We start from the raw sequence: 13,687 nt of genomic DNA on the forward strand, positions 1-13,687 counted from the left end.
CCCACCACCAGCAGCTGCGCCGCGGGGCCCCATCGCCACGGGCTCCTCCCCAGACGTGGTTCTTGGGGGGGGAAGGACCTCCTTTGCTGTGGGAGCCTCCCCAGAAGTGGTCGAAAGCTCATCTCCATTGGCTCCTCACCAGAAGTCATCCCACCAGGGCCTCACCTCCATCAGTTCCTCACCGGACGTGGTCCCACCAAGGCCTCACCTCCGTCGGAACCTCACCAGAAGTGGTTGCACTGCAGGATCTCATCTTCTGCTTCTCCTCTCCAGAAGTGGTCCCACCAAGACCCATCTCCATCAGCTGCTCCTCAAAAAACAACATCCCACCGGGGCCTCATCTCCATCGGCTCTTCCCCAGAAGTGATTGCACTGCAGGACCTCATCTTCTGCTGCTCCCCCCAGACGTCGTCCCACCCGGACCCATCTCCATCCGCTCCTCCCCAGAAGTGGTCCCACCAGGACCCATCTCCATCGGCTCCTCCCTAGACACCGTCCCACCGGGCCCCCATCGCTGTTGTCTCCTCCAGTCGGCAGGCGCCATGGAGGCGTGGAGGCAGTGCGCCCGCTGGCTGGTGGCGGCGCGGGTGCTGCCCGCGGGACACCGGGCGAGCAGCCCCGGGGGGCAGGTGTGGGACCTGGCGCAGGCGCTGCGGGACGGGGTGCTGCTCTGCCACCTCCTCAACGCTCTCCTGCCCCGCGCCGTGCCCCCCCGCGACATCTGTCCCCGTCCCCAGATGTCACAGGTGCGACCGGGGGCAAATACCCACCGGGGGGGGGGGTGGAACTGCCCCAGGGTGGGGTAATTGGGGGGGGTAATTGCCCCGGAAAGGGGTACGGGGGTGCTGGTTCCAGCGGGGATGATGGTGACAGTGACGATGGTGACAGTGACAATGCCAGGGCTGGTGTGAATGAGGGTGATGGCAATGGGGTGATGGTCATGACGACGGGGACGATGGTGGTGATGGTGACAGTGGGGGTGATGATGACGGTGGCGATGCTGGTGCCAATGGGGGTGACGATGACAGTGACAACAGGGTTGATGGTGACAATGACGGGTGGTGGAAATGGGGATTATGGTGATGGTACCAATTGACAAAAGTGTTGACAATGGGGATAACGATGATGGTGACGGTGACAATGACGGGAGTGACAGTGATGGTGACGGTGATGACGATGATGTTGGTGATGATGGGGGTGACTATGATGGTGTCAATGAGCGTGATGTTGATGGTGACAGTGACCATGGGGGTGACGATGACCATGACCACAACAATGATGGTGATGGTGATGGTACTGGTGCCAGTGAGGATGCCAGTGACAATGACAATGATGGTGTTGGTGACAGTGACGATCATCGTGATAATGGTGGTGCTGGTGCCAATGAGGATGACAGTGGCAGTGATGGTGTTGGTGACAGTGACGATCATGATGACGATGGTGATGGTGCCAATGGGGGTGACAGTGACAGTGTTGGTGATGTTGATGAGGGGGTGACAGTGGCGATGACAGTGTTGACGACAGATGATGGAGGTGCCAGTGTCAATGGTGGCGACGATGGTGGTCACAAATGGGGGAAGAGGATGGGGTTGATGGTGCTGATGGGGGTGACAGTGGCGGCGACAATGATGGTGATGGTGACAATGGGGGTGCTGATGGGGGTGATGGTGCTGGTGACGGTGACACGGTGCCACCGCAGTTCCTGTGCCTGAGGAACATCCGCACCTTCCTGACCGCCTGCGCCGACAAGTTCGGGCTCCCAAAGCACCGGCTCTTCGGCGCCTTCGACCTCTTCGATGTCCAGGACTTCGGCAAGGTGGGACTCAAGCGTCCGGGTCAGACCTGGGGGGGAACCCAGGCATCCGGCTCCTGCCCCTCCCCTCCTCAATGTCCCCTGTCTGTCCCCAGGTGATCGACACCCTCTCGACGCTCTCCTGGACCCCCATCGCCCAGAGCAAAGGCTTCACGTGAGTGCAGGGGACCCAGGCGTCCGGGCCCCCTCCCCAAGGGACCCAGGCGTCCAGTCCCCGAGGGACCCAGGCACCCAGGCTGTGTGTCGTCCCCCCCCCCCCAGGCCCTTCCCTACTGAGGACTGCATTGGGGACGATGACATCTACAGCGGCCTCTCTGACCTCATCGAGTGAGTGGGGCAGGTTGGGGGGCGTTAGGGAGGTACTGGGGGGGGGGGGGGGTAGGGGGTGCCAGGTGGCATGAGGGGGGCACTAGGGGAGTATTGGGGGATATTAGGGGGGGTATTAAGGGGTATCGGGGTGTACCAGGGTTATTAGGGGAGATTAAATGTGTTCCTGGGTGCGTAAGGGGTTAATAAGGGGTATTTGGGGGTATTAGAGGGGTACCAGGGGGTATTGGGGGGCAATAGAGGGGTATTAGGGGGCATTGTAGGTGAATTGGGGGTATTATAGAGGTTTGAGGGGGGTTAGAAGGGCACCAGGGGGCATTAGGGGGCAATAGAGGGGTATCAGGGGTAGTAGAGAGGTACCTGGGGATACCAGGGGGGTAGTGGAGGGGGATTGGGGGTATTTAAGGGGTACCGGGGGGTATTAGGATATCAGGGGAGTACCAGGGGGGGTGGGGCTATATTAGAGGGGTATTGGGGGGCATTAAGGAGTATTAAAGGAGTACCAGGGGAATTGGGGGGAATTAGAGGAACACCAGGGGGTATTTGGGAGGATCTAGGGGGGATTCGGGGTGCAGGGGGGTACCAGGCTGTCCCCACGCAGTGACACGGCGGAGGAGGACGATGACCTCTACGACTGCGTCGAGGCCGAAGGAGACGATGGCGACGACATCTACGAGGACCTGATGCGGGTAGAGGCCCCCCCGGCTATGGTGGGTCCCCTCCCGGACACCTGGGTCTCCCCCAAATACCTGCATCTCCTCTCGGATGCCTGGGTTTCCTCTGGATGCCTGGGTCCCTCCCGGATACCGGGGACCCCCCGGATGCCTGGGTCCCCCCCCAGACGCCTGGGTCCCACTGTCTCCGCAGAAGGTGGAGGTGGACCGAAGGCTCTGCTGCATCCAGGAGTTGAGACAGACGGAGGAGAGGTACACCGAGACCCTCGAGTCCATCTGCCAGGTGGGATGGGGACATGGGGGGACACTGGGGACATGGGGGGACACTGGGGACACGGTGGGACATGGGGGAATATGGGGGACATGGGGAGATGTGGGGGGACATCGGGGAAGTATGGGGACATGGGGGGACATGGGGGAATATGGGGGATGTGGGGGGACATTGGGGAAATAAGGGGACATTGGGGGGACACTGGGGAGGGGGGACATGGGGGACATTGGGGAAATAAGGGGACAGGGGGACATGGGGGATATGGAGACATGGGGGACACTGCGGACATGGGGGGACATGGGGGGAATATGGGGACGTGGGAGATGTGGGGGACTTGGGGCCACTGGGGGGACATGTGGGACATGGATGGAGATGGCGATGAAGGGGTTGGGGACACAGGGACAGGGACATGGGGCACTGGGACAGGTTCCCCCAGTGTCCTCAGCGCCCCTTCCCAGTGCTCCCAGTAACCCCAGTGCCCACAGCACTTCCTGCGGCCGCTGCGGCACTTCCTGCAGCCCCAAGACCTCGAGAGCATCTTCATCAACATCGAGGTGACCCCAGAAACCCCCAGTAACCCCCAGTGCTCCCAGTAACCCCTCCTAGTGCTCCCAGTAATGCCCAGTAACCCGTCCCACTCCTCCCAGTAACCCTCCAGGGCTCCCAGTGCTCCCAATAACCCCTCCCAGTACTCCTAGTAACCCCAGCAACCCCTCCTGCTGCTCCCAGTAACCCCCAGGGCTCCCAGTGCTCCCAGTAACCCCTCTCAATGCTCCCAGTAACCCCCAGTAACCCTTTCCACTGCCCCCAGAAATCCCCAGTAACCCCTCCCGCTGCTCCCAGTAATTGCAGTATCCCCCAGTAACCCCTCCCAGTAATGCCCAGTAACCCATCCCACTCCTCCCAGTAGCCCTCCCAGTGCTCCCAGTAACCCCCCAGTACTCCCAGTGCTGCCAGTAACCCCTCCCACTGCCCCCAGCAATGCCCAGTAACGTCCCAGTCCTCCCAGTTACCCCTCCCAGTGCTCCCAGTAACTCCCAGTAACCACAGTAGGGGGTGCTGGGAGGGTCTGTGGGATCTAGGGGAGGGTCCTGGAGGGGGGGGGAGTCCTCTTTCGGTGGGTGACCCCCCTCCCCCCTCCCCTTCGCCCCACAGGAGCTGCTGCAGCTGCACCGCCTCTTCTTGGGGGAGCTGCGGGGGGCACTGGGAGGGTCCGGGGGGGGCCGCGGGCTGCCCCCCCTCTTCCTCGCCTACAAGGAGAGGTGAGGGGCATTGGGGGGGGGTCCTGGGGGCAATGGGGGGCCTGGGGGGGGAGGGCCTGGGAGGGGCCTGGGGGGCATTGGGGGGTCCTGGAGGGGGCCTGGGGGGCATTGGGGGGTCCTGGAGGGGTCCTGGGACAGTCCTGGGAGAGCAATGGGTGTGCGGGGGGGGGGGGGGGGAGGGCCATTTTAGGGTCCATTCTGGGGCCGATTTTGGATCCATTTTTGGTTCAATATGGGTTTATTTTGGGTCCAATTTCAGGTCTGATTTTGGGTCCAATTCTGTCCATTTTTGGTCCAACTTCAGGTCCATTTTGGGGGCAATTCCGTCCATTTCAGGTCCAATTTCAGGACCATTTGGGGGTCAATGCTGTCCATTTTGGGTCTGATATCAGCTCCAATCCTGTCCATTTTGAGTCCAACTTCAGGACCATTTTGGGGCCAATTCTGCCTATTTTGGGTCCAATTTCAGATCCATTGTGGGTCCATTCTGGGTCTGATTCCGGGTCTGGTGTCGGCTCTGATTTTGGCTCAGTTTGGGGCAGATTCCGGCAGCGTTTTGGGTGGGTTTGGGTGGATTTGGGTGGTTTCCATCCCTGCAGGTTCCTGCTCTACGGCCGCTACTGCAGCCAGGTGGAAGCGGCCACCCGGCGCCTCGACCAGCTCGCAACCAACACCGACCTCCGCATGAAGCTGCAGGTGGGCCCGGATGCCTGGGTCCCCTCCATGGGACCCCCTGGCACCCCCAGGACACCTGGGAACCCCCTAGTCCCCCTGGAACCCTCCCAGTCCACCCCGGGACACCCCTGGTCCCCCCATCCCTCATGACCCTATGTCCCCCCCCATGACCCCTTTGACTCCCCCAGTCCCCCTGTGACCCTCATGTCCCCCAGACCCTCCCAATCCTCATGACCCCCCCCATGACTCCAATGACCCCCTCTGACCCCCATGGCCCCTTGTGAACCCCCCATGACCCCTATGAGCCCCATGACCTCATGACCCCCAGGAGTGCTCCCAACGAGCCAACAACGGGCGCTTCTCCCTGAGGGACCTCCTGATGGTGCCGATGCAGCGGGTGCTCAAGTACCACCTCTTGCTCCAGGTCTGCTCACCGGGGGCATGCCTGGGTCCCCTGGGAAACGCCTGGGTCCCTTGGGGAGGGAGGGGGACGCCTGGGTCCCCTGGGGCATGCCTGGGTCCCTTGGGGAGGGAGGGGGACACCTGGGTCCCCTGGGGCATGCCTGGGTCCCTTGGGGAGGGAGGGGGATGCCTGGGTCCCCTGGGGCATGCCTGGGTCCCCTGGGGAGGGAGGGGGACACCTGGGTCCCCCGGGGCACGCCTGGGTCCCTTGGGGAGGCGGGGGGATGCCTGAGTCCCCTGGGGCACGCCTGGGTCCTTTGGGGAGGGAGGGGCATGCCTGGGTCCCCTGGGGAGGGAGGGGGACGCCTGGGTCCCCTGGGACACACCTGGGTCCCTTGGGGAGGGAGGGGCATGCCTGGGTCCCCTGGGGAGGGAGGGGGACGCTTGGGTCCCCTGGGGCACACCTGGGTCCCTTGGGGAGGGAGGGGGATGCCTGGGTCCCCTGGGGCATGCCTGGGTCCCCTGGGGAGGGAGGGGGACACCTGGGTCCCCCGGGGCACGCCTGGGTCCCTTGGGGAGGCGGGGGGATGCCTGAGTCCCCTGGGGCACGCCTGGGTCCTTTGGGGAGGGAGGGGCATGCCTGGGTCCCCTGGGGAGGGAGGGGGATGCCTGGGTCCCCTGGGACACACCTGGGTCCCTTGGGGAGGGAGGGGCATGCCTGGGTCCCCTGGGGAGGGAGGGGGACGCTTGGGTCCCCTGGGGCACACCTGGGTCCCTTGGGGAGGGAGGGGCATGCCTGGGTCCCCTGGGGAGGGAGGGGGACACCTGGGTCCCCTGGGGCACGCCTGGGTCCCTCAGGGGACACCTGGGTCCCTTGGGGACAGGGGGGGCACGCCTGGGTCCCCTGGGGAGGAGGGGGCCCTGGGTCCCATCAAGGGGGTTTACCTGGGGGCCCTTGGGGGCCCCGGATGGCTGAGTCCGTGCCGGTGGGGACCAGCCCTGACCCCTGACCCCCCAGGAGCTGGTGAAGCTGACCCCGGAGCCAGCCGAGAGGGAGAGGTTACGGGTGGCCCTGGATGCCATGAAGGTGGGTCCTGGGGAGTCTTGGGGGGATCCTGGAGGGTCTGGTGGGGGGGTCTTGGAGGGGACCTGGGGGTCTTGGAGGGGTCCTAGGAGGTCTTGGGGTGGTCCTGAGGGGGTTCTGGCATTCTTGGAGGGGTCCTGAGAGGTCTTGGGGGGATCCTGGGGGTCTTAGGGGGTCCTGAGGGGGTCCTGGGGGTCTTGAAGGGGTCCTGGGGGGTCTTGGAGGGTTCTGAGGGTCTTGTGGGGGTCTTGGAGGAGTCCTGAGGGGCTCGACTTGGGTTCTGGGGGATCCTGAGAGGGTCTCAGGGTACCCTGGGAGGTCTGGGGGTGCTGGAGGAAATGTGGGTGCCCTAGAGGGGTTTTTGGGGTCGGGGGGTATTTGAGGGTCAAGGGAGGCTGGAGGGAATTGGGGGGTCCCCAGGGGTATCTGGGGGTTGGGGGGTGCCTGACTGGTGCCCCCCCAGGACCTGGCGCAGTGCGTGAACGAGGTCAAACGGGACAACGAGACCCTGAAACAGCTCACGAGTGTCCAGCTCTGCCTCCACAACATGGTGGGGACCCCCCAATCCCCCCAGACCCCCCCAACCCTCCCCTGGGACCCTCCAACCACCCTGTGGCACCCCCAAACTGCCCCGGCTCCCCCTACAACCCCAGACCCTCCCTAATCCTCCCGAGTGTCCAGCTTTGCCTCCACAACATGTTGGGGATCCCCCCAGCCCCCCCAAACCCCTCCAGCATCCCTGGGACCCCTCCATGTCCCCCCATATCCCCCATGTCCCCCCAAATCCCCATGTCCCCCATGTCCCCCATATCTCCATGTCCCCCCATGTTGCCCCTGTGTTCCTGCTCTGCCATGTCCCCCCATGTCCCCCACATGTCCCCCACATCCCTGATGATGTCTGGCACAGCCACAGTCCCTGGCACAGTTTGGGCGCCCCAAAATCGACGGAGAGATGAAGGTCTCCAGCACCGAGCGGCGCTCCAAGGTGGACAGGTGGGACGGGGCGAGGGGCACCACGGGGACACCATGGGGACACCCATGGGGACATGGGAACACCACAAGAACCTGGGGACACCCATGGAAATGCTGCAGGGACACCCATGGGGACACGGGAGCACCACAAGAACCTGGGGACACCTGTGGGAACGTTGCAGGGACACCCACGGGGACATGGGAACACCACAAGGACACCATGGGGACACTATGGGGAGACCCATGGAAACATGGGAACACCACAGGAACATCATGGGAACATCATGTGGACATGAGGAAAACAGAGGGATGTGGGGACACCCTTGGGGACACGGAGACACGACAGGGACACCATGGGGACATGGGAAAACAGGGATCTCCATCGGGAAACCCTCAGGGACGTAAGGAAGGGAACACAGGGACACCTTGGGGACATCCTTGTCACAGAGCAGGGGACAGAGTAGGGGCCGCTCCAGGGCAGTGGTGGGGACACCCCAAGGCACGCAGTGGCCTTGGGAACCCAGTGCCACTCCCATCCCTGTCCCCAGGTACGGCTTCCTCTTGGACAAGGCCCTGATCATCTGCAAGCGCCGTGGGGACTCCTACGAGGCCAAAGACGTTGTAGACCTTCAAAGCCACCAACTGCGGGATGGTGGCCTCGGCCCCCGCGACGGCAAGAAGGTACCCTGGGACGCAGGCGTCCGGTTCCCAATGAACCCAGGTGTCCACGGCCCTGGTGGTCCCAAGCATCCAGGTCTGGTGGGCCCAAATGTCCAGGTCCTTGGTGGACCTATTGAAGCCTGGTGGACCCACGTGTCCGGTTCCCAGTGGCCCCAGGTGTCCTCTTCCCAAATGAACCCAGGTGTCCGGGCCCCCAATGAACCCGGGTGTCCAGGTCTGGTGGACCTCAGCATCCTGGTCCCTGGTGGACACAAGTGTCCAGGTCTGGTGGACCCAAGCATCCAGGTCCTTGGTGCACCCAAGTGTCCAGGTCCTTAGTGGGCACACTGAAGCCTGGTGGCCCCAGGAATGAGGTCCCCAGTGGCCCCAGTCACCCGGGTGGCAGCGAACCCAGGCATCAGGGCGCCGCTGAGCACCACCCATGCCCACAGTGGACCCACACCTTCCTGCTCATCGATACGGCCGGGCTGCAGGGCTACGAGCTCTTCTTCAAGACCCGTGAGCTGAAGAAGAAGTGGCTGGAGCAGTTCGAGATGGCCCTGTAGGTGCCCCTTGCACGCAGGGGTGGGGGGACCTGCCCCACCAAGGGCTGGGTGGCCCTGGGGGGGCCAGTTTGCCCCCACCAGACCCATATCCCCCCATCTCTTGCCAGCTCCAACATCTTCCCCGAGCACGCCCTGGCCGACGGGCATGACTTCCAGATGTTCTCCTTTGAGGACACCACATCCTGCAGGGCCTGCCAGATGTTGCTGAGGTAGGACCCCAAAATTATGTCCTCCACTCTCCTGGGGAGACAGTGGGGGACAGGGTGACCTGGGAGATGGGGTTGGGGGGCTCTGGGAGAAGGGGGGGCCGCAGGTGGGTGATTGCAGGTGGGGTGAGGTCTTGATGGGTCAAGCCCTTGGGTGAGTCGAGGCCAAGGTGGGTCAAGGTCTGAGTTGGTAAAGGATTGGGTAGGTTGAGTCTTGGGTAAGTCGAGGCCAACGTGGGTCAAGTCTTGGGTGGGTTGAGGCCTGGGTGGGTCAAGGAGCTGATGGGTCAAGCCCTGAGTGGCCCCAAAGCCAAGGTGGGTCAAGGGTTGGGTGGAGGACAACAAGGTAGGTCAAGACCAGGGTGGGTCAAGGCCTGGGTGGGTTGAGTCCTGGGTGGCCCAAGGCCAAGGTGGGTCAATCCCTGGGTGGGTTAAAACCGAGGGGGGTTGATCCTGGTGGGGCCAAGGCCAACATAGGCCAAGAACCTGGTGGGTCAAGGACTGGGTTGGCCCAAGACCCAGGTGGGTCTAGGATTGGGTCAGTCCTGGGTGGGCTGAGGTGGGCCGACGGGTGTCCCCTCATGCTGACCGTGACCCTGTCTCCTGGTGTCCCCCCAGAGGCACGTTCTACCAGGGGTACCGCTGCAGCCGGTGCCGGGCCCCCGCGCACAAGGAGTGTCTGGGGCGGCTGGGGACCTGCAGCAGGGGCGGCGCCGGTGAGAAGCATCATGGGATAGTGGAGGAGCGGACCATCGTGGGATGGGGAGCGGAGCACCGTGGCATTGGGGAGGGGGGCACTGTGGGATGGGGGGGGGAGTGGCGCACTGTGGGATACGAGATGGCCGACATGGAGCAGGGCATTGTGAGATAGGGCTGGCCCAGGTGGAGCAAGGTTTTAAGGGGTAGCCCAGGCCCAGGTGGAGCTGGGCATTATGGGATACCCTGACGAGGGCCACCCACCCCCATAGGAGCCTAATTAGCACCAAGCGTTAATCAGGGCAGAGGTTAAATACCCCCAGCTAACAGCCCTTTCCTCTTCCACCCCACAGATTCAGGCACTGGCACGAGGAAGGTAACAGCAGAAGGGGTCAAAATGGGCTGAAATGCCCCGAATTTGGGAGCGGGGAGGCCCTAGGGGGTTTCGTGTCCCTCCCTGGGACTAACTGGCGTCTCGTTGCTCCCCAGAACAAGTCGCAGCGGCTGGCCCCGGAGAAGAAGCGGGGAGACCTGGGTGAGGACAGCGTGGGGGACCCAGACGCCTGGGTCCACGTGTTTGGGGGGCAGAGGAGGTGTCCGTGCCCCGGATGCCTGCGTTCGCCTCCCCCTGCATCGTGTGTCCTCCTTCCAGGGTTGCCCAAGATGGAGGCGAGCCAGCCCTACAGCGGCATCCCACCACCGCCGGGGGCCATGGGTCCTGCCCTACGCCTCAGCCCCGGGGACGTCGTGGAGGTCACCGTGGCTGAGGCTGAGCAGCTCTGGTGGCAGGTGGGGACGGGACCCTCGTGGTCATGCTGGGATAGACGGAGGCAGACCACTATGGCCATGCTGGAATAGACCCTCATGATGGGCTGGGACAGACCCCCAAGTCCATGCTGGACCACCATGATGAGCTCAAACCACAACGGCCGCGATGGCCTAGACCATGATGAGTTGGGGAGCCATGGTTGAGTTGGACCCCCATGATGGGGCTGGGTCAGATCCCCACAGCCAGGTTGGACCCCCACCATGAGGCTGGACCCCCCCCGTGGCCATGCTGAACCCCCACAATGGGGACAGACTCCCGCCATAGAGATGGACCTCCATGGCCATGCTGAACCCCCACAATGGAGATGGGCTGGACCCCTGTGGTCCTTCCAGCCTTCTGGGGAGCAGGGGGACCCCCGTGGCCCCCCTGGCCCCATGGTCCTTCATTCCCAGGGCAGGAACGTGGCCAACGGTGACCTGGGCTGGTTCCCTTGTGCTGCCGTGAGACCCTTCATCTGCGTGAGTATGGGGGACCCCAAAACATCCCCAGGAGCCCCTGCACCCATCCTGATGTCCCCAAGATGTTTGGGGTGTCCTGGGATTTGGGGGGGTGTCTGTGGGATATAAGGGGGGGGGGTCTCAGAGGAGTCACCTTCTGTCCCCCCCTTGATACCCAACTCTGTTTCTCTCCCCCAGGTGCCACTGCCGGATCTCTCCGTCTACTCCTGGTTGGTGTTGGGGCTCCCCATTGCCCCTGGGGCACCCCAAATCCTCCTCTGGGCTCCCATAGCCCCTGGGGACCTCCCCGATCCTCCCCTATGACCCCATGAATCATCTCCTGGGGCCCCTATCCTTCCTGGGGTCACCCCAAATCTCTCCCCAGGGTCATCCCCTCCTTCCTGGGGTCACTCTATATCCTCCAGGACTTCCCAGATCCTTTCCTGAGGTCCTTCATCCTCCCTGTAGTCACCCCATAGCTCCCAGGGGTCCCCAAATACCTCCTGTGGTCCCCCATCCCTCCTGGTTCACCCGCGATCCTCCTCCAGAGTCACCCCATAGCTTCTACGGCCCCCCCAAATCCTCCCCAGGCCCTTCATCCTTCCTGGGGCTCCTCAAATCCTTCTCCAGGACCCCACAAATCCTTTCTCAGGGTCCCCCATCCCTCCCAGGATCACCCCCAAATCCTCCCCTGAGCTCTCCATCCTTCCTGCCCCCCCAATCCTTCCTCCCCCTCACCCCCTTGGCATCAGGGCCCCCAAAATCTTCTAAACCCCTCATCCTTCCTGTGATCACCCCATAGGTCCCAGGGCCCCCCCAAACCCTTCCCCAGGGGCCCCAAGCTTCCTGGTGTGTGTGTCGTGTCGTCCCCCCCCCAAAACCTTCATCTGGGTTGCCCCATAGCCTCTAGCTCCCCCTCCCTCCCCAAACCCCCTCGAATTGCCCTGGGGAGGGGCAGGGGATGCCAGTTTGGGGGGCTCAGGACCCCCATCCCGTAATCCTCAGGTACGCCGGTCCTATGGAGCGGGGGGAAGCCGAGCAGCTCCTGATGTCCCGCTCAGACGGCGCCTTCCTGGTGCGACAACGGGTGAAGGACGCCGGCGAATTCGCCATCAGCATCAAGTAGGGACCAGGGACAACTTTGGGGAGGGGGGGGGGGGGGAGAGGGGGTGGGGAGGACAAGGAGGGGGCGTGGGTTGTCAACTCAGCCCACTGCGTCCCCCTGCCCAGGTACCGTGGGGAGGTGAAGCACATCAAGGTGATGACGGCGGAGGGGCTCTACCGCATCACCGAGAAGAAGGCATTCAAAGGGCTGGTGGTGAGCATTGGAGCTCCCTTTTCTGCCCCACCCCCCCCACCCCCCAACCCAGATCTCAGGGTCCCCCCCACATTGGGGTTGAGGGCTGGCGGTGACCTCGGGGCTTGACCACCATCGTCCACAGGAGCTGGTGGAGTTCTACCAGCGCAGCTCGCTCAAGGATTGCTTCAAAGCCCTTGACACGGCACTTGTGGTGCCCTTCAAGGAGCCCGAGAGCCGGGCTGGTCCCTGGCCACCCGGTAGGACCTGGGGGATGGGGTGGAGGTGGTGGCTGTGGGGTGGAGGTGGCGGCGTCTCTCATTGTGAGCGAGGGGTGGAATGGAGGTGGTGGGGTGGAGGTGGTGGCTGTGGGGTGGAGGTGGCGGCATCTCTCATTGTGAGTGAGGGGTGGAATGGAGGTGGTGGGGTGGAGGTGGTGGGGTCCCCCATCAGGGGGTGGGGGTGGTGGGGGGGTCCTCCTTTGGTCATGGTCGAGAGGACAGGCTGAGGGGGACAGTTGAGTCACAGGGCTGGGACAAGGGCAACGGCCAAGGGATGAGTCAAGGGAATGGTTGAGGCCAAGGGAGAGGAGCAGCCATGGGATGGGTCGAGGGGGACAAATGGCCAAGGGGGAGAAGTTGAAGGGACAGGGATGGGGATGGGGAGGGGGGGGGGGGAGGGCAGTTGAGTCATGGGGTCAAGTCGTTGGTGATGGCCAAGAGATGGGTTGAGGGATCGGCGATGGGATGAGTCAAGGAGGGACGGACAGCCAAGAGGGACGGCTGGGTTCTGGGGACCCGTCAATGGAGATGGCCAAGGGATGGGTTGAGGGAAGGACCACGGGACAGTCAAGGGGGCACAAATGGCCACGAGGACCAGATGGAGGGGACTCGGACAGCCGTGGGGGATGACCTGGGGGACTCGTCTGTGTCCATTTCCCACCACCCCCCCACCCAGGAGCCGTGCGCAGCTTTGGTTCGGCCAAAGCCCGCTATGACTTCTGTGCCCGGGACCGGACAGAGCTGACGCTGCGGGAGGGTGACATCATCCATGTCCTCAGCAAGAAGGGCCACCCAGGCTGGTGGAAGGGAGAGATCTATGGGCGGGTATGGCCCCTTCCCCACTCCAGGGTCCTCCCCCCCCCCCCCCCCCCAACACCGAGCTCCTCACACCTTCTCCCAATGTGTCCTTCTTCTCCCAGGTTGGATGGTTCCCCGCAAACTATGTGGAGGAAGATTACTCAGAGTATTGCTGACCATGGACCCCCACCCCATCCCATCCACCACCTTGTGTCCCACTGCCTGTGTCCCCCCCAGAGGCCACCACATCCCTCCCCCCCCTTTCCCCCCTCTCCCCCCCCCCCCCCTTAATTTATGCCTCTTCCTGCCCAGGAGGGACAATAAACAAGGATGAGGATGAGCTGCAGGGTTGGATTTTTGTGGGAAGGGATCCCAGGCGTCCGGGTGGGGAACGAGGCCAGGGGGTTGGTTTTTCTGGGAAGGGACCCAGGTGTCCA

At 63.4% G+C, this 13,687-nt stretch overlaps 1 protein-coding gene across 1 annotated transcript; it reads left to right on the forward strand.

The window, feature by feature from the left end:
• The first annotated feature begins 534 nt into the window (after window positions 1–534).
• Window positions 535–13,491, forward strand: VAV1 (vav guanine nucleotide exchange factor 1). The gene is made up of 27 exons (XM_076360744.1): window positions 535–746; window positions 1,700–1,816; window positions 1,909–1,967; window positions 2,075–2,140; window positions 2,742–2,850; window positions 3,008–3,097; window positions 3,571–3,639; window positions 4,241–4,347; window positions 4,947–5,043; window positions 5,351–5,446; window positions 6,443–6,511; window positions 6,972–7,058; window positions 7,416–7,501; window positions 8,029–8,161; window positions 8,593–8,702; window positions 8,814–8,915; window positions 9,531–9,628; window positions 9,962–9,984; window positions 10,098–10,143; window positions 10,261–10,397; window positions 10,830–10,895; window positions 11,073–11,104; window positions 11,880–11,996; window positions 12,105–12,192; window positions 12,317–12,431; window positions 13,129–13,277; window positions 13,373–13,491. Exons 1-27 carry the CDS (start codon window positions 543–545, stop codon window positions 13,424–13,426), a joined length of 2,526 nt encoding a protein of 841 aa, XP_076216859.1. The 5' UTR covers window positions 535–542; the 3' UTR covers window positions 13,427–13,491.
• The last annotated feature ends 196 nt before the right edge of the window (window positions 13,492–13,687 follow it).

Source organism: Aptenodytes patagonicus, chromosome 30, assembly GCF_965638725.1.
Source record: "Aptenodytes patagonicus chromosome 30, bAptPat1.pri.cur, whole genome shotgun sequence".
NCBI classification, from domain to species: domain Eukaryota; kingdom Metazoa; phylum Chordata; class Aves; order Sphenisciformes; family Spheniscidae; genus Aptenodytes; species Aptenodytes patagonicus.

Coding starts and splice junctions, on each gene's coding strand:
- VAV1 (XM_076360744.1), top strand. CDS start 543: ATGGAGGCGTGGAGGCAGTGCGCCCGCTGGCTGGTGGCGGCGCGGGTG. Junction 747..1,699: donor CCCGTCCCCAGATGTCACAG/GTGCGACCGGGG, acceptor GTGCCACCGCAG/TTCCTGTGCCTGAGGAACAT. Junction 3,098..3,570: donor CCCTCGAGTCCATCTGCCAG/GTGGGATGGGGA, acceptor CAGTGCCCACAG/CACTTCCTGCGGCCGCTGCG.